The following is a 25,128-nucleotide window of genomic DNA, read 5'->3' as shown; positions in this document are numbered from 1 at the left end:
ATGAGATGATCATGTTTTGTAACCGAGTTATCGGCAACTGGCAGGAGCCATATGGTTGTCGCTTTATTGTATGCAATGCAATCGCGATGTAATGCTTTACTTTATCACTAAGCGGTAGCGATAGTCATGGAAGCACAAGCTTGGTGAGACGACAACAATGCTACGATGGAGATCAAGGTGTCACGCCAGTGACGATGGTGATCACGATGGTGCTTCGGAGATGGAGATCACAAGCACAAGATGATGATGGCCATATCATATCACTTATATTGATTGCATGTGATGTTTATCTTTTATGCATCTTATCTTGCTTTGATTGACGGTAGCATTATAAGATGATCTCTCACTAATTATCAAGAAGTGTTCTCCCTGAGTATGCACCGTTGCAAAAGTTCTTCGTGCTGAGACACCACGTGATGATCGGGTGTGATAGGCTCTACGTTCAAATACAACGGGTGCAAAACAGTTGCACACGCGGAATACTCAGGTTAAACTTGACGAGCCAAGCATATACAGATATGGCCTCGGAACACGGAGACCGAAAGGTCGAGCGTGAATCATATAGTAGATATGATCAACATAGTGATGTTCACCAATGAAACTACTCCATCTCACGTGATGATCGGACATGGTTTAGTTGATTTGGATCACGTAATCACTTAGAGGATTAGAGGGATGTCTATCTAAGTGGGAGTTCTTTAAGTAAATTAACTGAACTTAAATTTATCATGAAACTTAGTACCTGATAAGTATCTTGCTTGTTTATGCTTGATTGTAGAAGATGGCTCGTGTTGTTGTTCCGTTGAATTTTAATGCGTTCCTTGAGAAAGCAAAGTTGAAAGATGATGGTAGCAATTACACGGACTGGGTCCGTAACTTGAGGATTATCCTCATTGCTGCACAGAAGACTTACGTCCTGGAAGCACCGCTGGGTGCCAGGCTTGCTGCAGGAGCAACGCCGGATATTGTGAATGTCTGGCAGAGCAAAGCTGATGACTACTCAATAGTTCAGTGTGCCATGCTTTACGGCTTAGAATCGGGACTTCAACGACGTTTTGAACGTCATGGAGCATATGAGATGTTCCAGGAGTTGAAGTTAATATTTCAAGCAAATGCCTGAATTGAGAGATATGAAGTCTCCAATAAGTTCTATAGTTGTAAGATGGAGAAGAACAGTTCTGTTAGTGAGCATATACTCAAAATGTCTGGGTATAATAATCACTTGATTCAATTGGGAGTTAATCTTCCAGATGATTGCGTCATTGACAGAATCTCCAATCACTGCCACCAAGCTACAAGAGCTTCGTGATGAACTATAATATGCAAGGGATGAATAAGACTATTCCCGAGCTCTTCGCGATGCTGAAAGCTGCGGAAGTAGAAATCAAGAAGGAGCATCAAGTGTTGATGGTCAACAAGACCACTAGTTTCAAGAAAAAGGGCAAAGGGAAGAAGAAGGGAAACTTCAAAAAGAACAGCAAGCAAGTTGCTACTCAAGAGAAGAAACCCAAAACTGAACTTAAGCCTGAAACTGAGTGCTTCTACTGCAAGCAGACTGGTCACTGGAAGCAGAACTGCCCCAAGTATTTGGCGGATAAGAAGGATGGCAAGGTGAACAAAGGTATATGTGATATACATGTTATTGATGTGTACCTTACTAATGCTCGCAGTAGCACCTGGGTATTTGATACTGGTTCTGTTGCTAATATTTGCAACTCGAATCAGGGACTACGGATTAAGCGAAGATTGGCTAAGGACAAGGTGACGATGCGCGTGGGAAACGGTTCCAAAGTCGATGTGATCGCAGTCGGCACGCTACCTCTACATCTACCTTCGGGATTAATATTAGACCTAAATAATTGTTATTTGGTGCCAGCGTTAAGCAAGAACATTATATCTGGATCTTGTTTGATGCGAGACGGTTATTCATTTAAATCAGAGAATAATGGTTGTTCTATTTATATGAGTAATATCTTTTATGGTCATGCACCCTTTAAGAGTGGTCTATTCTTATTGAATCTCGATAGTAGTAACACACATATTCATAATGTTGAAACCAAAAGATGCAGAGTTGATAATGATAGTGCAACATATTTGTGGCACTGCCGTTTAGGTCATATCGGTGTAAAGCGCATGAAGAAACTCCATACTGATGGACTTTGGAACCACTTAATTATGAATCACTTGGTACTTGCGAACCGTGCCTCATGGGCAAGATGACCAAAACACCGTTCTCCGGTACTATGGAGAAAGCAACAGACTTGTTGGAAATCATACATACAGATGTATGTGGTCCGATGAATATTGAGGCTCGTGGCGGATATCGTTATTTTCTCACCTTCACAGATGACTTAAGCAGATATGGGTATATCTACTTAATGAAACATAAGTCTGAAATGTTTGAAAAGTTCAAAGAATTTCAGAGTGAAGTTGAAAATCATCGTAACAAGAAAATAAAGTTTCTACGATCTGATTGTGGAGGAGAATATTTGAGTTACGAGTTTGGTGTACATTTGAAAAATTATGGAATAGTTTCGCAACTCACGCCACCCGGAACACCACAGTGTAATGGTGTGTCCGAACGTCGTAATCGTACTTTACTAGATATGGTGCGATCTATGATGTCTCTTACTGATTTACCGCTATCGTTTTGGGGATACGCTCTAGAGACGGCCGCATTCACATTAAATAGGGCACCATCAAAATCCGTTGAGACGACGCCTTATGAACTGTGGTTTGGCAAGAAACCAAAGTTGTCGTTTCTGAAAGTTTGGGGCTGCGATGCTTATGTGAAAAAGCCTCAACCTGATAAGCTCGAACCCAAATCGGAGAAATGTGTCTTCATAGGATATCCAAAGGAGACTATTGGATACACCTTCTATCACAGATCCGAAGGCAAGACTTTTGTTGCTAAATTCGGAAACTTTCTGGAGAAGGAGTTTCTCTCAAAAGAAGTGAGTGGGAGGAAAGTAGAGCTTGACGAGGTAACTATACCTCCTCCCTTATTGGAAAGTAGTACATCACAGAAAACTGTTTCTGTGACACCTACACCAGTTAGTGAGGAAGCTAATGATGATGATCATGAAACTTCAGAACAAGATACTACTGAACCTCGTAGATCAACCAGAGTAAGATCCACGCCAGAGTGGTACGGTAATCCCGTTCTGGAAGTCATGCTACTAGATCATGATGAACCTATGAACTATGAAGAAGCGATGGTGAGCCCAGATTCGGCAAAATGGCTTGAGGCCATGAAATCTGAGATGGGATCCATGTATGAAAACAAAGTATGGACTTTGGTTGACTTGCCCGATGATCGGCAAGCAATTGAGAATAAATGGATCTTCAAGAAGAAGACTGACGCTGACGGTAATATTACTGTCTACAAAGCTCGACTTGTCGCAAAAGGTTTTCGGCAAGTTCAAGGGATTGACTACGATGAGACCTTCTCACCCGTAGCGATGCTTAAGTCTGTATGAATCATGTTAGCAATTGCCGCATTTTATGATTATGAAATTTGGCAGATGGATGTCAAAACTGCATTCCTGAATGGATTTCTAGAAGAAGAGTTGTATATGATGCAACCAGAAGGTTTTGTCGATCCAAAGGGAGCTAACAAAGTGTGCAAGCTCCAGCGATCCATTTATGGACTGGTGCAAGCCTCTCGGAGTTGGAATAAACGCTTTGATAGTGTGATCAAATCATTTGGTTTTATACAGACTTTTGGAGAAGCCTGTATTTACAAGAAAGTGAGTGGGAGCTCTATAGCATTTCTGATATTATATGTAGATGACATATTACTAATTGGGAATGATATAGAATTTCTGGATAGCATAAAGGGATACTTGAATAAGAGTTTTTCAATGAAAGACCTTGGTGAAGCTGCTTACATATTAGGCATTAAGATCTATAGAGATAGATCAAGACGCTTAATTGGACTTTCACAAAGCACATACCTTGACAAAGTTTTGAAAAAGTTTAAAATGGATCAAGCAAAGAAAGGGTTCTTGCCTGTGTTACAAGGTGTGAAGTTGAGTAAGACTCAATGCCCGACCACTGCAGAAGATAGAGAGAATATGAAAGATGTACCCTATGCTTCAGCCATAGGCTCTATCATGTATGCAATGTTGTGTACCAGACCTGATGTGTGCCTTGCTATAAGTCTAGCAGGGAGGTACCAAAGTAATCCAGGAGTGGATCACTGGACAGCGGTCAAGAACATCCTGAAATACCTGAAAAGGACGAAGGATATGTTTCTCATATATGGAGGTGACAAAGAGCTCATCGTAAAAGGTTATGTTGATGCAAGCTTTGACACTGATCCGGACGATTCTAAATCACAAACCGGATACGTTTTTACATTAATTGGTGGAGCTGTCAGTTCGTGCAGTTCTAAACAAAGCGTTGTAGCGGGATCTACATGTGAAGCGGAGTACATAGCTGCTTCGGAAGCAGCAAATGAAGGAGTCTGGATGAAGGAGTTCATATCCGATCTAGGTGTCATACCTAGTGCATCGGGTCCAATGAAGATCTTTTGTGACAATACTGGTACAATTGCCTTGGCAAAGGAATCCAGATTTCACAAGAGAACCAAGCACATCAAGAGACGCTTCAATTCCATCCGGGATCTAGTCCAGGTGGGAGACATAGAGATTTGCAAGATACATACGGATCTGAATGTAGCAGACCCGTTGACTAAGCCTCTTCCACGAGCAAAACATGATCAGCACCAAGGCTCCATGGGTGTTAGAATCATTACTGTGTAATCTAGATTAGTGACTCTAGTGCAAGTGGGAGACTGAAGGAAATATGCTCTAGAGGCAATAATAAAGTTATTATTTATTTCCTTATATCATGATAAATGTTTATTATTCATGCTAGAATTGTATTAACCGGAAACATAATACATGTGTGAATACATAGACAAACAAAGTGTCACTAGTATGCCTCTACTTGACTAGCTCGTTAATCAAAGATGGTTATGTTTCCTAACCATGAACAATGAGTTGTTATTTGATTAACGGGATCACATCATTAAGTGAATGATCTGATTGACATGACCCATTCCATTAGCTTAGCACCCGATCGTTTAGTATGTTGCTATTGCTTTCTTCATGACTTATACATGTTCCTATGACTATGAGATTATGCAACTCCCGTTTGCCGGAGGAACACTTTGTGTGCTACCAAACGTCACAACATAACTGGCTGATTATAAAGGAGCTATACAGGTGTCTCCAAAGGTACATGTTGGGTTGGCGTATTTTGAGATTAGGATTTGTCACTCCGATTGTTGGAGAGGTATCTCTGGGCCCTCTCGGTAATGCACATCACTTAAGCCTTGCAAGCATTGCGACTAATGAGTTAGTTGCGGGATGATGTATTACAGAACGAGTAAAGAGACTTGCCGGTAACGAGATTGAACTAGGTATTGGAATACCGACGATCGAATCTCGAGCAAGTAACATACCGATGACAAAGGGAACAATGTATGTTGTTATGCGGTCTGACCGATAAATATCTTCGTAGAATATGTAGGAGCCAATATGGGCATCCAGGTCCCGCTATTGGTTATTGACCGGAGACATGTCTCGGTCATGTCTACATTGTTCTCGAACCCGTAGGGTCCCCACGCTTAAGGTTACGATGACAGTTATATTATGAGTTTATGCATTTTGATGTACTGAAGTTTGTTCGGAGTCCCGGATGTGATCACGGACATGACGAGGAGTCTCGAAATGGTCGAGACATAAAGATTGACATATTGGAAGCCTATGTTTGGATATCGGAAGTGTTCCGGGTGAAATCGGGATTTTACCGGAGTACCGGGAGGTTACCGGAACCCCCCGGGAGGTACATGGGCCTTAATGGGCCTTAGTGGAAGAAGAGGAGAGGCGGCCAGGGCTGGGCCGCGCGCCCCTCCCCCTAGTCCGAATAGGACAAGGAGAGAGGGGGCCGACGCCCCCTTCCTTCTCTCTCTCTCTTTTCCCACCTCGCGAGTCCTATTCCAACTAGGATTGGGGGAGAAGTCCTACTCCCGGAGGGAGTAGGACTCCTCCTGGCGCGCCCTATGTGGCCGGCCGGCCTCCCCCTCTTGGTCCTTTATATACGGAGGCAGGGGCACCCCAGAGAGAGACAAGTTGATCCACGTGATCTTATTCTTAGCCGTGTGCGGCTCCCCCAGCCACCATAGTCCTCGATAATATTGTAGCGGTGCTTAGGCGAAGCCCTGCGACAGTAGTACATCAAGATCGTCACCACGCTGTCGTGCTGACGGAACTCTTCCCCGACACTTTGCTGGATCGAAGTCCGGGGATCGTCATCGAGCTGAACGTGTGCTAAAACTCGGAGGTGTCGTAGTTTCGGTGCTTGATCGGTCGGGCCATGAAGACGTACGACTACATCAACCAAACGCTTCCATTGTCGATCTACAAGGTATGTAGATCACACTCTCCCCTCGTTGCTATGCATCATCATGATCTTGCGTGTGTGTAGGAAATTTTTTGAAATTACTACGTTCCCCAACAGTCCACGTGTCTTGTCAAATTAATTGCCCCTGTGGCAAGGCAGACATAAAATGGATTGGACTAGTTTTGTTCCTGGTGGAACGCTTGTCGGCGCGCATCCGTCCCGCTAATTTTTCACCGACTCTCACGCGTCGCCGCCACAATGGTACAATGTGAGTGTCGGTGCCTCTCTTCCCGCGCATCTTCGAGCCTTATAGGCCAGTGGGCGGTAGCTCTAGAAAACCCCTGATAGCCTGAGAGGTCAAGAAAACCCCCATTTATCCACCACCGCAGATCGATCCAATGGCTCCGATATGCTAGAACGATGAGAGGTAGGGTCGGCGCTCGGTTTTTCAGCCCCACGGCGCGTGCTCAACAAGCTTTGCTAGCACGCATTCTTCGGGCCCATGAAGAAAAATGTAAAAATACCTTTGAGTATTTACCAAGCTGCTAGTAGTGGAGGAGTTGCAAGCTCTTCCAGGGGGACACACCAGAGGTCTGGTCCTCGAGGCATCTCTTCTGCTGGAGTTGGGTCACAACGAGAACCTGCTATGGAAAAGAAACCTTCTGATGGTGAAGTATCAAGCCCTTTGAAAAATCGTAAAGATAAGGGGTACCCAAGCCATGGGGTCGAGGGACCAATCAGCCGTGAACTTTTCCCAGATAAAAGCTTGGTGAAGGCTAACACTTCTAGGAAAAGGAAAAACACGAAAATTTTGAGTGATAAACCTCGCAAGGCGGAGTGGTTGCAGAGAAGATATTGATGCTAGAATGGACAAATGACTTATGTCCCAGTTGTTATGACAGTTGAGGGGGCTGTTGGGCGTGCAACCCAGTGATGGAAAGGGTTCTGCAAATGAAACTATCAAGAAGCATAAAATGGAGGGATTCAGTTTTAACTCGATATCGGTGGAGGCTGCTAGTGTGGCGCAGCCCTGCCGAGCGCAATGAATATCCTTAGTCTGGAATAACGAGGTTGTGGGAAGCCTGAGGCAGTTCAAGAACTCTGCAATCTTGTTGAAATGTTCCACCTAGAGGTTGTCTTCTTGTCGGATACCCAAATGCTTGCGAAGAAGTCCAAAGCTTTGGGGAATCAGTTGGGTTTTCTTAAAGCTTCTGGTGTTGACTGCACTGGCTTGAGTGTCCTAGTGCTTTGCTAGACTAGTGATGTGATTGTGTGGCATAAGTCTTGCAAGAAGTCACATATTGATGCCTGGGTTGCTTCCATCGTGGGTGTTGGCAGAACTTGGAGGTTCATGGGTTTTCAGGATTTGCGTCAATTCAATCTAGCTATGCTTGGTAAACAAGGATGGAGACTCCTCACAAACCTAAACTCTCTATGCGCTCAAGTGTTGAAAGGAAAGTACTTCCATGACTCTGACTTTTTGTCGGCTAGGAAGAAGAGGAACTGTCCTCACACCTTGGGTGCTATTTTGAAGGGAAGGACTGCTCTTGAGATGGGGTTGATCAGAAGGATCGGGGATGGTGTCTCAACCAACATTTGGCGGATTCCTGAAGCTCCGGGTAACAAACCTCTTTTCAAAAAACCTGAAGCTACTGCCTTTGTGGTGTCTAAGCTCATTAGCCCAGATGGTAATTAGAATTTGAACTCTCTCGAGCAAAAATTTTGTGGTCATGACATGCGTTCCGAGTTGTATTCCCTCGGGAAAGCTCTCTAAAGATTTCTGGGCGTGGTCTCCCGAAAAACATGGGATTTGTTCAGTTAGATCAGCCTACCGCTCATCGATTAATGAGTCTCGCATGATCTCTAATCTGGCCACATACTCTGACGCTGACAATGACCTGATTTGGAAGAAGTTGTGGAGTACCCAGGTCCTCCTCCCAGGGTGCGCTGTTTTTGATGGAGGGTTATCCATGAGTTTATGCCCGTTAACTCTTACTTGGCGCGAAGGCATATTGAAGTTCCCAAGTTCTGTGTTGATTGTGGCAACCCAGAAGAAAGTTTCTTTCAGTCCATGATACAGTGCACGTACGCAAAAAGCTTGTTGTCACCATATGAAGAGTAGTTGGGGCATAAAACTTCTTGTCTTCCATCCTCACACCTGGGTTAAGGATCTTCTGCACCCTGGTATTTGCAGCTCTTCCATCCTTCTCAATATCATGTGTAGTATGTGGGCAGTCTGGAGCGCTCGCAATGGTAGGAGACATGATGAACCTATATGGCACATTCCGCTTGCTTGTCGTTGGGCAAGCGATTTGGCCTTTGATCTTTCTCAGCCAACCTCTCCCTCTGTGTTGCCAGCTAACCGCAGGGAAGTGGTCTCATGGAACGATCCTCCTACTGATATCATCAAAGTAAATGTGGATGTAGCCTTTAATGCTGGTAATTTTAATGGGTCCTCCGGGGTGGTGGTCAGAGATGTTGATGGTTCGCTTCTTGCCGCTAGGTCTGAATGGTACTCTGCTCTGCCGAATGCCTTGGTTGCTGAAGCTCTTGCCTGCAGGGATAGTGCCCACGTTGTTCACAATTGGAGATTGAGACATATCATGGTGGAGTTGGACTACAAGTCCTTAGTGGCACCGTGGAAGTCCAGACTGAGCACATGTCGAGCATTCTGCCCATTCTGTTGCGTATTGAAGAACTAAGCAAAAAAAAAATCTTTCTTTTGATTTATCCTATGTTAAACGGGATACAAATGTGACTGCTTATCTTACAACCAAGAGTGTTATAGCCTCTAGTCCTCTATGTATGTGGACAAACTTTATCCCTACCTTTTTGTCTTCGTGCATTCAACACAAATGTAACCTTGCCTCGAGAGGAATGAAATTGGCTATTTGATCAAAAAATCATTTATTTGTCTTCTTTTGCAGGAAGTTCATTTAATTGCCAATAGTTAATATTAATAGAATTTCTTTGAATTATAAAAAATGTACATTTGCTAAATTTGTTGTGTTGCATATGTATATTTAGCAATTAATTTTTATTAAATGTTCTGCAACCACGCACAAGGCATATAGTTATTCGCAGTAGTATATGAAGACCGCATGGATTGACGTCACATGTGACAATGTGACATGGTTATTGTATTACTCCCAAGGATCCAGTGGCCGGATTGACTATGCCCGTAATTATAGTTTTAGCATATGCACATGTAAAAAAAAAAACACACTTGTACCGGATCGAAAAGCTGACCAAACCGTATATACAAGTGAGAAGAAACGAGAGGAAATGCGCGCGCAGCACGAACCCAGTAATTACGCGGGTGCGTGTACATGAAGTCAGAGCAAACAATGTTACAATAACCCGCAGAACCGAACCGAACGAACGCTGCACATGCGCCCGTGCTGGCTCTTGCGCCATGATTAACCATGCTTCTTCTTTCAAAAGAATGCTCCTACATAATTAAACACACTTTTAGTCAGTAGCACACTACCACTATTAGGGAGATTTTTCTTTGATTTCAAATATGCAAGACTCCAGGAACAGCACCCGTGGGCACGTTGTGATGCGTGCATTCCCTTTCTCGTGACTTTGTGCGATTGGAAGATTTGTTGGCAAGAGTTAGGCTAGTCATAGTGGGAGTAACTTAATTAGTAACATAGTGCACTTCAAGAAATTTTTGCTTATATGGCAAGTATTTAATGTGAGGTGGTAACATAATATGTTACTGTAACATAGCGCTTTTCAAGACAATATGAGTCTACAAGCTAATAAATGAAGCCATCTATGACACTACTATCATGTTACTTTGCATTATGAAAGTAGTAACTTAGACGAGTGTCATGCATATGACACTAGTCTAAGTTACTCCCCACTATGACTAGCCTTAGGGGTGGATAACACGCTTCTTGACTGTTCATTAAGTTCGTGCTCATTATGACTCGAGCCGTTAAACTTAACGAGCAAACAATTATGTTCAGTTCTATTAGTTTAAAGCTCGTTAAACTCCTGAGCACGCGAGCGCTCGTTTTATGATGTGTTAGAGCCTACAAGACAAGAGTATGGATGTAATTTTTATGAAGAAAGATGATGACCACAGGAGAAGATGCGCTAGTTTGTTGCCACCTATCGGTTGTGATGGGTTGATAAGATTGACTAGATGAATTGAGATACCAAGAAAATACTTTCATATATATATAGGGTCACGCTATTTGTCACCCTGAATGATGAATAGTTATTCTTCACCTTCTCTTTCTTTTGACATCAATACACCGTATTTATATGTTTCGTAAATTTTGTCTTACTTCATACATAAAAAATATAAGAAAATATGTACTTGCCGTAAAAAATATTTTATGTTACATAAAATTACAATTGTAAAAACATAGTGTAAAACATACATAAAATGTGAATTTTCTGGTTTATAACCTATATTTTTAATTTTTTATATCAAATTTTACATATTGAATCAATATGCATGTAACTATTTATATTTTAAACATAGTTTATTTAGGAAACGAACATAAAATTATCTCGGATGAAAATAATTTATTCTGTATCCTGGATGATATATATATATATATATATATATAGAGCGCGCGCGGAGATATGGGTCATACCTACATATGGTATTATTATCTGGACCATCCAATGGAATGGATCAGTAGGTAGCAGCACATTCAATGAGACGTGCGCGAGCCGTGGAAAATGGCTTATGTCAGGGTCGGAACAATACGCCGCGTATAATACACCGTATGTACTACCGCTGGATGAGGCGTGGCAGGCCCACACCCCACGAAACGGCGTTGCGCTCTTGAGTTGGACCGCTGGTCCTTTTGTAACATCGTACTTAGACCTTGGTCCAGAATTTTTGCGTTTATTACTGCTAGAGATTAGCTGAAGCCTGAGAGAGTGGTGGATTGCTCCGGGAACCGGTCGCGGCGTCGGCGGCGATGGAGGCCTGCAGGATCGACGATTTCCCTACGGATGTGGTTAGTACCCCAACGCCTCCCATCCTACCCCCTACCCCCTCGGGGGTCTGCCGATACCCCTGTCTTTCTGTCGGCCGCAGCGCACCGCCGTGCTCCTCACCGGCGGTGCCGTGTTTTTTCTCTGTGCATGCAGGTTGCCAATCTTCCAGGGGGCACCGCGGCCCGCAGATCCCTGTCAAGATAAGGGGAGCGAGATTGGGAGAAGAGACGGGGATGTGCTACGGGATTCATCTGTGACCGCGCACAACAACGGCGCGGAGCCCGACGACGACGGGAGCAAGGGATATGGTCCAACGGAGTCTGGGAGTCGACCGTCAACCGGGATATGCGGTCGCCCGGCTGAATTAAGAGGTAGAGTACGTGGATCAATCTCTGAATTTTTACCCCTCGCAGAGCATTTTACCTGCTGTCCTCTTTCAGGTAGTCTCCATGTTTGTAAATTAGTATGCCTGAATTAGTAAAATCAGGGGTCCTCTGTGTGTGTATTACCAGAAGAGAATAAATTCGTCACTGCGTAAAAAAGGTTGATTATTTGACCAATTGAAGAGTGTGACCGTGGATTGCTTCTCTATTAAACAGAATTGGATCGATGTGGACCTGCGGTTGCGTGTTCTTTTAACTGCCACACAGGTAAAAAGATTTCAGTTAGGGGTGCTTTATCGTTCTCCATGCCCGGCTGCGTTGCCGGCGTGGAGGAGGTTGCTGGTGGTTTGGTTGCCTTCTGCCACCTAGGTTCATCATGGTGCGGTCAGTCTGACCATTCAACTTTTTTGTTTTGCATTTACTAGAGGAGATTACTGGATAAAGTTTGTTGGAACAAAAAAATGTGAGACAATCAAAAGTGTTTGGGTCCAAATTTGTGTCTGAATCTATGGGTGCGTTATCTTTCATGCCGAAAGAATGCCGCCCAGGTAGGATTGGAGCCCTCGAAAAATCAATAAGGGGCTTTGCGGAGCGAGACGAAGATGAGGTTATTAAGCTAGAGTTAGGCACCACAGCTTCGAATGGGTTTTCATGGAATTTGTCAGGATGATGGGAGGTGTGGCACCGAAAGACCATATCGAAAGGTATGTGGTGTGGACGGTTAATGTTTCCGATTCTGTTCTAACCTCGAGCTAGTAATGATCTCATGTTTCCCTGTTTTCTGAAAATAAATTGCAGATCAGTGCAGAGCTATGGAGGTTGAAATAAGAAGCACACTACCGGATACAGTGCATCGATGGTGTAAGTGGCACGTCTTGAAGAAGTCTAAAGAAAGTTTGGGGGCTGTGTACGGGAAGAGAAATGAATTTAGGCAAGAGGTTCATAGAGTGGTTAACCACATGCTAATAGTGGACGAGTTTGAGAAAGCGTGGGCTCACCTACTAGAGAAGTAGTACAACCTGAGGACACACACATACATGACGCAACTCTTTGAGACAAGGGAGAAGTGGGCTAAGCCATGTTTGAAGGGTGTTTTCTGTGCAAAGATGAACAGACCCAAAGGAGTGAAAGTGTGAACCATATGCTTATGAACTTGTGCCACCCGGCTCTCCGATGTATACACTTTTGAGGCAGTACATGAGGTTGCAGTTTGAGCGCCAATCGAATGAGACTTATGAAGTGAAGAGAACTAAAATCGTAAGTGTCATTTGATTGAGACAACAAAATATTGCCGTGTCTGAGATCTAACATTTGTGCTATGCAGGCACGTGTAGTCCTAGGGACAAATTCCTCGATTGAGATACAAGCCAACAAGGAATGCACCCGTGCAACGTTCAAGCAGTTTGAAATCCTATACGATTGGCGAACCATAAGGAAAAATGGAGCAGGGACGTATTCCTAGTGAAAATGATTGACGACGGAGCATGTTTTGAGAGAGAATATGTCCTCTTTGAACATATGGGGATGCTCTGTCGTCATGTTCTGAAGGTACAACCCACATGTAATATTCTCTCTGCAAACTAGTTGGTTTTGGCCGGCTAACCAACGTAAGGTGTACTTGCAGGTCATGGATAATATTGGGATGAAAGAAAATACAAAGAGACACATAGTGAAAAGGCGGACAAAATATCCAAGAGATATTTTGCCAGATCACTTGAAGCACTACCGGCTGGACCAGATCAACAACACATCCCTAACTTTTCGGCACAACCGGATGTACATTAGGGCGTTGGAACTGGTTCGACTTGGAGACGCAAGTGTTGAGGCATATCAAACTCTGATGGGGCTTTTAGACCAGGCCATGCCGGTGATGGACCCTTTTGACAAATGTCGTGACAGGCTAGGGCTTGGAAGACCGTGGATAACAACAATGTGGCAGATACCGACGGGGAGTGAGCTGGGAGAAGTGTGTGAAGACGACAGAATGTCATGCAGCATGAAGTTTTGGATTAGTGGCACCAAGCAAGAACGGAAACGCTGGCAGATCAGCAATGCCTGAGACAAGGCGTCATATGACGGGATGACCAAGAGAAGTAGGTTTTGCAGCATTTGCAAATCCCAGTGCCACAAAAGAACAACTTCACCGGAGAGAGGGGATATTCCGCAACCGAGGAAGAAATCCAAATGCAGTAAATGCAGTGGTGAAGGGCATAGGAAGAATACTTACGAACGGCAAGCAAGGGAGATGAAGTGAGTTGAAAGCTGGTAGTGTCAAGTGTGCTAATTAAGTTTTTAGTTTGAAAACCGACGTGTGGCTGTGTTTCAGCTTGTGGTTATGGTGTTTTTTTTTTCTTTCTAATTGTGCTATAGGAAACTGACATGTCAAACTGCTCCTTCTTGTTGGCTGGTGCTGTGTCTGAAGCATGGATGGTTGGTGTAGCTTGTAGCCTATGAATTCAAAGGTTGAATGATCAAAGCTGTTGGACTGGTGAAGTCCCCAGCGCAATAAATTTCTCTATTCTGGCTTCCACATGAACGAGTCAAAATCGGTCCAGGTGTGAGCACAACCGAACCATGAAAATTGGCAAACGCCAGGTCAGTAGAAGACCACTCTGGTGTCTATCAATAAATGCGGTTTGCACAATGTCAGGGGCACTGTACAATAAACCTCAAGAACACATCAATACACCATCTTATACCTGCATACACACAGATCCCAAGGAGTAACAATGACTCAGATAATATGATCATATGGTTAGTTCGTTTGTTAAGCTTGTTAAGTTTAACGAGCTGAATTTGGTAATTGGCTCTATTCGTTAAGAAGCGACCTACGAGCTTAGAGCATCTACAACTACAATGAACATATCATGTCCCTCAAACATCTGTGGAAGCGTCCGGTCAGTGTCAGAGCGTGTCCGTTTGAGTCCTTATTTGTTCGTCCATGTAGTCATACTCCTCATTTTCTCAATTATATGTCTGGTCACTTGCTTGTGATTGGTGGAGATGAAGAGAGAAAGAAAAGAAAGAAAAAAGGTGGTCCGAAGTGGGCCGTGTACTACATGAAGTATTGATTGGCTGTGTCCGCAAATCTTCATATTCTCCCTACATTTGCTCTCAGTATGAGGTTCGCAGACAACCCGGACGCATAGGGATGATAGGAGGGGGCCGACTGGATTGTGTTTTTTCTTCTCACTCATATCTGATCATTGATCGGACATGTTCGTGGACGTTGGAGAAGGATTTGACAAAGCTGGTTGTAGATGCTCTTAGCGAGCCACCCATGCCCGAGTGAGAGCTTTGGATGTCCTCGCGTGCACACAATGGAAAGGCGGCAATAGTAATTACTAGTGCTTAGTACATCTCCAATGCAAACCTCTAAAACAAACACGGTGTTTGTTTAAGGACATGTCCGGATGCGTCCGTGAACAATGGTACAACAAAGGGCTATTTCAAATCAGATTTGAACAAACCAGACAAATTCCATTCAAATTGGATGATTTTCATCTAAACCGGACCAAAATCATTACATTTCTGACATACTTCAACTAAACTACATGACGCAACTCTTTAAGACAAGGAAGAAGTGGGCTAAGCCATGTTTGAAGGGTGTTTTTTGTGCAAATATGAACAGACCCAAAGGAATGAAAGTGTGAACCATATGCTTATGAACTTGTGCCACCCGGCTCTCCGATGTATACACTTTTGAGGCAATACATGAGGTTGTAGTTTGAGCGCCAATCGAATGAGACTTATGAAGTGAAGAGAACTAAAACCGTAAGTGTCATTTGATTGAGACAACAAAATATTGCCGTGTCTGAGATCTAACATTTGTGCTATGCAGGCACGTGTAGTCCTAGGGACAAATTCCTCGATTGAGATACAAGCCAGCAAGGAATGCACCCGTGCGACGTTCAAGCAGTTTGAAATCCTATACGATTGGCGAACCATAAGGAAAAATGGAGCAGGGACGTATTCCTAGTGAAAATGATTGACGACGGAGCATGTTTTGAGAGAGAATATGTCCTCTTTGAACATATGGGGATGCTCTGTCGTCATGTTCTGAAGGTACAACCCACATGTAATATTCTCTCTGCAAACTAATTGGTTTTGGCCGGCTAACCAACGTAAGGTGTACTTGCAGGTCATGGATAATATTGGGATGAAAGAAAATACAAAGAGACACATAGTGAAAAGGCGGACAAAATATCCAAGAGATATTTTGCCAGATCACTTGAAGCACTACTGGCTGGACCAGATCAACAACACATCCCTAACTTTTCGGCACAACCGGATGTACATTAGGGCGTTGGAACTGGTTCGACTTGGAGACGCAAGTGTTGAGGCATATCAAACTCTGATGGGGCTTTTAGACCAGGCCATGCCGGTGATGGACCCTTTTGACAAATGTCGTGACAGGCTAGGGCTTGGAAGACTGTGGATAACAACAATGTGGCAGATACCGACGGGGAGCGAGCTGGGAGAAGTATATGTGAAGACGACAAAATGTCATGCAGCATGAAGTTTTGGATTAGTGGCACCAAGCAAGAACGGAAGCGCTGGCAGATCAGCAATGCCTGAGACAAGGCGTCGTACGACGGGATGACCAAGAGAAGTAGGTTTTGCAGCATTTGCAAATCCCAGTGCCACAAAAGAACAACTTCACCGGAGAGAGGGGATATTCCGCAACCGAGGAAGAAATCCAAATGCAGTAAATGCAGTGGTGAAGGGCATAGGAAGAATAGTTGCGAACAACAAGCAAGGGAGATGAAGTGAGTTGAAAGCTGGTAGTGTCAAGTGTGCTAATTAAGTTTTTAGTTTGAAAACCGACGTGTGGCTGTGTTTCAGCTTGTGGTTATGGTGTTTTTTTCTTTCTAATTGTGCTATAGGAAACTGACATGTCAAACTGCTCCTTCTTGTTGGCTGGTGCTGTGTCTGAAGCATGGATGGTTGGTGTAGCTTGTAGCCTATGAATTCAAAGGTTGAATGATCAAAGCTGTTGGACTGGTGAAGTCCCCAGCGCAATAAATTTCTCTATTCTGGCTTCCACATGAACGAGTCAAAATCGGTCCAGGTGTGAGCACAACCGGACCATGAAAAATGGCAAACGGCAGGTCAGTAGAAGACCACTCTGGTGTCTATCAATAAATGCGGTCTGCACAATGTCAGGGGCACTGTACAATAAACCTCAAGAACACATCAATACACCATCTTATACCTGCATACACACAGATCCCAAGGAGTAACAATGACTCAGATAATATGATCATATGGTTGTATGACCCATATGGAATTTTTGTATATATATATATATATATATTCTGATGTACTAACAATTAACAAGTTGCTCATGAAACCTGTTAGTTCGTTTGTTAAGCTTGTTAAGTTTAACGAGCTGAATTTGGTAATTGGCTCTATTCGTTAAGAAGCGACCTACGAGCTTAGAGCATCTACAACTACAATGAACATATCATGTCCCTCAAACATATGTGGAAGCGTCCGGTCAGTGTCAGAGCGTGTCCGTTTGAGTCCTTATTTGTTCGTCCATGTAGTCATACTCCTCATTTTCTCAATTATATGTCTGGTCACTTGCTTGTGATTGGTGGAGATGAAGAGAGAAAGAAAAGAAAGAAAAAAGGTGGTCCGAAGTGGGCCGTGTACTACATGAAGTATTGATTGGCTGTGTCCGCAAATCTTCATATTCTCCCTACATTTGCTCTCAATATGAGGTTCGCAGACAACCCGGATGCATAGGGATGATAGGAGGGGGCCGACTGGATTGTGTTTTTTCTTCTCACTCATATCTGATCATTGATCGGACATGTTCGTGGACGTTGGAGAAGGATTTGACAAAGCTGGTTGTAGATGCTCTTAGTGAGCCGCCCATGGCCGAGTGAGAGCTTTGGATGTCCTTGCATGCACACAATGGAAAAGCGGCAATAGTAATTACTAGTGCTTAGTACATCTCCAATGCAAACCTCTAGAACAAACACGGTGTTTGTTTAAGAACATGTCCGGATGCGTCTGTGAACAATGGTACAGCAAAGGGCTATTTCAAATCAGATTTGAACAAACCAGACAAATTCCATTCAAATTGGATGATTTTCATCTAAACCGGACCAAAATCATTACATTTCTGACATACTTCAACTAAACTACATCGGACCAGGCTTTTTTAACCTAGTCTAAATGATGGTCGGCCACGACAAGCGCCAGTTTCCCATGACATATCCTTCTCGTGCATGGCAAGTTCACCGTGAGCCCCGAAAAATGAAACTGTAGGAGGAGAGGAATAGTGGTGGCCTTCCTGGGACTCAAACCACTGCGGATTCCCATGAGCTGCTTTTCCTCACCGGTGTCCGCCTCGTCGACGGCGTCGGATGTGTCGGCCTCATGGTCGGGGCGTTGGGGTGTGAACAGCGGTGGTGGCGTGGCCGACGCGGAGCTAGCATGTATGCGGTCTCCTGCGCATTTAATGATCTTCATGAAAGTTTTTATTATATCTTTCTTCGATATCTATCACTTTGGGACTAATTTCATATATTACCATTGCTTATAACAAGCTCTCAAACAAATTTATGTGAAGAACATGAGCATTAAAATTTTCATCTCACAAAATAATATAAGTGAAGTATGAGGGAGTTTCTTCAAAAATTAATGCACCACCGTGCTCAAAAAGATAAAAGTGAAGCACTAGAGCAATTCCATAGCTCAAAAAAATGTAAGTGAAGCACATAGAGCAATTCTAACAAATCATAGCATCATTATGACTTTTCTCAAATAGGTGTGTCCAACAAGGATGACTGTGACAAACTAAAAAGCAAAACAAGCAAAGACTCATATAATACAAGATGCTCCAAGCAAAAGTCATGATATATGACAAATAAAAATATAGTTCCAAGTAAAATTACCAATTGTTGTTAGAAGAAAGAGGGGAAGCCTTCCGGGGCATCCCCAAGCCTAGTTGCTTGGTTCTCCTTGAATATTTCCATCGTGATCTCACCCAAAACTTGAAAACTTCAATCACACAAAACTCAACAAAACATCAATCACACAAAACTCAACAAAACCTTCGTGAGATTTGTTAGTATAGTAAAGCAAATCACCACTTTAAGTACTGATGCAAACCCATTCATATTTTATTATTGCATTATACCTGTATTTTTAACTTTACCATGGCTCATACCCAAAATAAAAGTTTTAGGATCTAGATTGCCAGAACGTCAAATTTTAGGAGTTCTGCCATCATCTCTTTCTGCCATACCAAAGTCACTCATGATGATAGGTTTGAGCAAACAAAAGATCGAACGAGAAAAAGGCAAATATTTTTGTGCTTTTCGCAAAAATGTTTTAGAAGTGGGGGAGATGAAAATGAGATGCAAATGACAAATAATGTATATTGCAAGGAGATGAGATTTGTGATTGGGTACCTGATAGATGTTGATGATGTCTCCCCGGCAACGGCGCCGAAAATTCTTCCTGATTGTTTGTATCTGCGTTGGTATTTCCCCGAAGAGGAGAGGATAATACAACACATCAACGGTAAGTATTTCCCACAATTATGAAACCAAGGTTATCAATCCAGTAGGAGAACCCAGCAACACTAAGTAAATAGCACCTGCACACAAATAATAAATACTTGAAACCCAACGCGTAAGAGGGGTTGTCAATCCCTCCTTGGTATTCAGATAGGTTAAATTGTATGAGATTGGATAAATAGCTCTAGCAAAAAAACAAAACAAAATAAATAAATAAAAAGTACAACAAGGTATTTTTGGGTTTTTCGAATAATAGATCTGAAAACAATATGATAGAAAATAGACCCGAGGGCCGTAGATTTCACTAGTGTTTTCTCTCTAGAAAATAGCATACGGTACGTAAACAAATTACTGTTGAGCAATTGATAGAATAACAAATAATTATAACGATATCCAAGGCAATGATCATGTATATAGGCATCACATCCTAGATTAATAGCCGACTCCTGCCTGCATCTACTATTATTACTCCACACATTGACTGCATCTAGTGTATTAAGTTCATGGAGAAATGAAGTAATACAATAAGAATGATGACATGATGTAGACAAGATCTATTCATGTAGGAATAGACCCTATTTTTTATTCTTAATGGCAACGATACATGCATGACACTTCTCCTTCTGTCACTGATATTGAGCACCGCCAGATCAAACCCATCACAAAACACCTCTTCCCATTGCAAGAAAAATCAATCTAGTTGGCCAAACCAAACCAAAGTTTCGGAGAAGAAATATGAGGCTATTATAATCATGCATATAGGAGATCAAAGAAGACTCAAGTAATATTCATAGATATATCTGATCATAAACTTACAATTCATCGGATCCTAACAAACACACTGCAAAAAGTCATTACATCAAATAGATCTCCAAGAACATCGAGGAGAACTTTGTATTGAGAATCAAAAAGAGAGAAGAAACAACCTAGCTACTGCCTACGGACTCGTAGGTTTGTGGTAAACTACTCATGCATCATTGGAGGAGAACCAATGAGGATGATGAACACCTCTGTGATCGTGTTCCCTTCCGGCAAGGTGCCGGAAAAGGGCTCTAGATTGGATTTCATGGTTTTGGAACTTGCGGAGGCTGAAATTGTTTTTTGTCGACTCCCCTAGGGTTTCTGGAATTTTTGGGTACTTATAGAGTTGAGAGGCGGTGGAGAGGGGGCCTATGGGCCACACTACCCACTAGGGCATGCTAGCGCGCCCCGGTCCCTTGTGGGCCCCATGAGCCTCCCCTCCGGTACTTCCTTGGCTCCCAAGTTGTCTTCCGGGCAGAAAAATGTCTTCAAAAAGTTTTGTGGCATTTGAACTTCATTTGGTACTGATATTCTGCGAAGTAAAAAACAAGCAAAAAACAACAACTGGCACTGGGCACTATGTCAATAGGTTAGTCCTAAAAAATGATATAAAGTTGCTATAAAAGGAATGTAAAACATCCAAGAATGGTAATATAACAACATGGAACAATAAAAAAATTATAGATACGTTGGAGACATATTAGAGGACGACGATGACGATGGTGAGGGCAAGAACATGGGCAGCGCCGCGTGGAGGGCGAGGAAGGCGACGAGAGCGAGATGAGGGAGAGAGTGAGAGTGGGGGTAGAGGAGGGGGAGGGGGCGCGCGCGTGAAGATAGTGCTCGTCACCTGCGATGGGTGGGCCACATTACCCGGCACTGCTAATTTGGGGTGGCGGGCGGCAATTCATCAGTTGAATTTGAACAGTCTGCCACTAACCTACGTGTGGCGGGCATGGCCAGATGCCTACCACAGCTAGTATCTGCTAACACTTGCTTATTCTTAAGAGTGGGTCTATTCTAATAACATCCCTTAAGAGTCTTATTCTGCTAACACTTGCTTATTCTGCTAACAGTTTAGCACTTCATCAAACAAACGAACCGAACCAACCATCTGAAATTAACCGGGCCGCACCCACCTCCACCCCCACCCCAACCTCTCCCTTGACCTCACCCACACCCCCACGTCTCCCACCCTATACCCCAATCAGCTCCACCTTCTACTCCAGTGTGCCGCCGCCAACCTCCCACAGCGTCGCCACCATCCTTCTCGCACTGCACCCATCCTCCCACCTTGCCGGTGATGGACGAGTAGCCCGCCTTCCCAGCGTCAGATCTGAGAGGCCATGGTCACTCTGCGCCGCCCCCGTCATGCATGGATCCAGTGAGATCCACCATCAAATCTTCTCCTACACCCTCTACATCCACATTCCTCACCACGACCGCACCGGACGCGCGCCACTATGCCGCGCCCGACTCGAGCTTCCTGGCGCAACCCACGGCCTACCAACCCACCCCGCCCGCTCCCTATCATCTCTTGCTGGGATCCATCCCTCCTCTCCCTTAGTTCTTTCCTCGCCAGCCAGACCCACCGCAGCGCCCGCCCCACCACAGGATCTAATGCACTCCGACAAGAAGCACCGGATCCCACTTCCTCCGGCGCGACGCATCCCCACCCTCCCACCTTCTGTAACACCTCGAGAATCTTGCTACAGTAAACTACCCCCATTGGTAGCCATGTCATCATGATTACTATTCAAACTGCCAATTGTCCAAAAATCAAAGTCAAATTCAATTTTGAATAGTAAGTGAGATTATAATTTCTTTGAACAATAAAACAGAAATGTCTACATTATTCCATAAAATTCCCAACTATTTTCCAAGTAGAAACCAAACCAAGTTGGATTACAAAATTGACTCCAACAATATTTAAAGTGGATCATCAACACCTAAGTTGGCCATTAAATTTCAAACATAAATTTAAATAATTGCAAATGCCCTAAACTTTTGTGTAGCCATACATTGCATAGCATCTTTTGTGCAAAGTATCATAATTAACAAAACTCGTTTGATTACTAAACTATTTAGAGAATAGTAGCTACTTATTATTTCAGAAAAGGAAAATAGGAAACGTTCGTGTGCAATTTAGCCCATTAGGAAAGTAGCAGCCCAGCCCACTCTTGTCCCCTTGAACCTCACCTACAGGAACAGAGGATGTGCGTGGCGCACATCGAGCCGCCATGGCCGCCGATGCCGCCGTGTCGGGCATCCCGCGGTCCCCTTGATGGATAAGGATGCCCTGCTACCCCTTGCCGAAACCCTAGCCCCCAGTTCCCCACTCCCTCGCTCGCTTTCGCCGTTCCACTTGCACCTGAGGATGCAGTCGTCATGGCCTCCCACCGTTCTCGCGGCCATCGAGCTCTCCACCGGCTAGCCGTGTGCCTAGGCGCTCCATCTCCTTCCTCTACATCGACTACGCCTCGCAGTCAAGCAAGGGAGCCATGGTAACGCCGGATTGAGCCATCTTCCTCCGCCAGGGCCGCCGCACCTTACCGCTCGATCTGCCCGTCTCCGACCAGCCCCGGCCTCCGCGAGCTTGCCACAACGCTCATTGTGAGCCCCTCCTCTAATTTCCCTTTCCCCCTTCGATCCGTCGCCATAATCGCCGTACGCCGTTGCGGCCGAGCTCGTTGGAGCTCTCCCTCACCACCGCGTGGCCGCACTCACGCGCGCCTCTGTTCGCCCGTGGCTGCGCTCCTGCACGCCCCTGGCCTCGCCCCCGCACGCCCCTGGCCGCGCCTCTGGCCTCGTTCGGCCGCGTGCGCCACTCATTAGCCGTGCCCAGGCACGTGCCCGCTACCGCTCGTGCCACTGGCCGCCTCCCATTGCTGTTGCGCATGGCCGCCGGCGCCCTGGCCACGTGCGTGCTGCCTGCTTCAGCTGCTCTCATCACCATTTGCTTGTTACTTTGGCTCATTCCGTTGCTTGCTTGCTGTTGTTGCCCCTGCGCTCCTGCCGCTGCGATTCGCTCCTCTGCTGCCGCTGCGACAGTAACTGAATGTTACTGTAGCGCTGACTAGCTTCTATTACTTCTACTCTATTAGCCCTCTAGATGGCAACAAAACTGTGGTCAAACAAAGTCTAACTTAGCTGAAATTAATTTGTATAGGTAGTACACTTGACAAGGCTCAAATGTTTCCATTGGACCAAATTCGTTGGATGCATAGATTAAATCCTATGAAAATCACAAAGTTCAATGTTCTGTTAACAGAAAAACCGGAAAACAGCCTTATTTTCATAGCTACTTTAGGGCTGTTGATGATCAAGCAAATGAATTCTAATATGGAAGAATGTGATACTAACATGTAGTTCACGTAAAATGCTCAATGTTGATATAAGACACTAATCCATTGCATAAACAGAACAATAGTTGTAGCCTTTTGAAAACATCTAAGTGATGCTTAAAACTGACGAATTCTCAGACTTGGCAAAATTTCAGGGATTTTTCTAATATTGATGAAACTTTGAAAAATCATAGAAATTAAATCGTAGCTCGGATCGAAAAACTTTGTACATGAAAGTTGCTCAGAACGATGAGACGAATTCGGATATGTAGCCCGTTCGTTCGCCACGCATCCCTATCATAGCAAACACGCAACTTTCCTCCTCCGGTTTGTCTATCCGATAATGCCAAACTTTGGGAAAACATTCCCGAATGTTATCCCCCTTCGCCGGTATCGTGTAGCACCGCGTTAGAACACCATACCTCTGCCTGATAACTTCTCATGCATCTGTTTGCTCTATATTTATTGTTTCTCCCCCCTCTTCTTCTCCGGTAGACCCGAGACCGACATTGATGCGACTGAGTACAACTACGTCACCGACGACCCCTCCTTGCCAGAGCAACCAGGCAAGCCCCCCACCTTGATCAACCCGATATCGCCTATTCCTTCTCTCTCCTGCTTGCATTAGAGTAGTGTAGCATGTTACTGCTTTGTGTTAATCCTATTCTAATGCATAGCCTGTCTTTGCTACTACTGTTGTTATCTTTACTTGCAATCCTAAATGTTTAATATAGGATGCTAGTATTCCATCAGTGACCCTACATTCTTGTCCGTCTGCCATGCTATACTATCGGGCCGTGATCACTTGGGAGGTGATCATGGGTATATACTTATATACATAATATGTGATACATATGGTGACTAAAGTCGGGTCGGCTCGTAGAGTACTCGCAAGTGATTTCGATGTGGGGGCTGAAGGGGCAGGTGGTTCCATGCAGGTAGAGGTGGGCCTGGGTTCCCTCGACTGTTACTTTGTGGCGGAGCGATAGGGCAGGTTGAGACCACCTAGGAGAGAGGTGGGCCTGGCCCTGGTCGACATTCGCGGTTACTTCAAGATAACATGCTTAACGAGATCTTGGTATTTGATCTGAGTTTGGCCATTGGCCTATACGCACTAACCAACTACGCGGGAACAGTTATGGGCACTCGACATCATGATATCAGCCGAAGCCTTCTTGACGTCAACGACTGAGCGGCGGGCGCCGGATTGGACCGTAAGCCTGTGCTTGTATTAAGGGGGCTAGGTCTGCTTCCGGCTGCGTACGCAACATGCAGGTGTGCAATGGGCGATGGGCCCAGACCCCTGCGTGCATAGGATTTAGACCGGCGTGCTGACCTCTCTGTTGTGCCTAGGTGGGGCTGCGACGTGTTGATCTTCCGAGGCCGGGCATGACCCAGGAAAGTGTGTCCGGCCAAAGGGGATCGAGCGTGTTGGGAAATGTGGTGCACCCTTGCAGGGAAGTTTATTCATTCGAATAGCCGTGTCCCTCGGTAAAATGACGACCCGGAGTTGTACCTCGACCTTATGACAACTAAAACTGGATACTTAATGATACGTCCATTTTGCATCATGTTTTTATATCGATATTTATTGCATGATGGGATGTTAGTACACATTATGTCACAATACTGATGCCTATTCTCTCTTATTTTACAAGGTTTACATAAAAGAGGGAGAATGCTAGC

The 25,128-nt window shown here is 44.3% G+C and overlaps 1 protein-coding gene and 1 long non-coding RNA gene across 4 annotated transcripts; both read left to right on the top strand.

Moving 5' to 3' along the window:
* Positions 1 to 11,171: 11,171 nt before the first annotated feature.
* Positions 11,172 to 14,292, top strand: LOC123061397 (uncharacterized). Of its 3 annotated transcripts, XR_006428989.1 has the most exons (7): positions 11,172 to 11,399; positions 11,533 to 11,750; positions 11,979 to 12,029; positions 12,188 to 12,466; positions 12,561 to 13,019; positions 13,087 to 13,310; positions 13,387 to 14,292. It is a non-coding gene; the product is annotated as an uncharacterized lncRNA (long non-coding RNA). The 3 variants fall into 3 exon arrangements; XR_006428990.1 differs by having other exon boundaries at positions 11,820 to 12,466; XR_006428988.1 differs by having other exon boundaries at positions 11,533 to 12,466.
* A 1,361-nt stretch (positions 14,293 to 15,653) lies between these two features.
* Positions 15,654 to 16,296, top strand: LOC123058356 (uncharacterized). The gene is made up of 2 exons (XM_044481098.1): positions 15,654 to 15,827; positions 15,904 to 16,296. The coding sequence occupies exons 1-2, from the start codon at positions 15,747 to 15,749 to the stop codon at positions 16,279 to 16,281; spliced, it is 459 nt and encodes a 152-aa protein (XP_044337033.1). The 5' UTR covers positions 15,654 to 15,746; the 3' UTR covers positions 16,282 to 16,296.
* The last annotated feature ends 8,832 nt before the right edge of the window (positions 16,297 to 25,128 follow it).

The sequence above is a fragment of the Triticum aestivum genome, chromosome 3A, assembly GCF_018294505.1.
Source record: "Triticum aestivum cultivar Chinese Spring chromosome 3A, IWGSC CS RefSeq v2.1, whole genome shotgun sequence".
NCBI lineage: Eukaryota > Viridiplantae > Streptophyta > Magnoliopsida > Poales > Poaceae > Triticum > Triticum aestivum.
This window is presented reverse-complemented; position numbering and strand designations above follow the sequence as displayed.

Bases quoted from the DNA above. Each gene is read 5' to 3' on its own strand.
- LOC123058356 (XM_044481098.1), top strand. From the start codon at position 15,747: ATGATTGACGACGGAGCATGTTTTGAGAGAGAATATGTCCTCTTTGAA. The intron at 15,828-15,903 runs GTACAACCCACA...GTGTACTTGCAG, and splicing joins TCTGTCGTCATGTTCTGAAG to GTCATGGATAATATTGGGAT.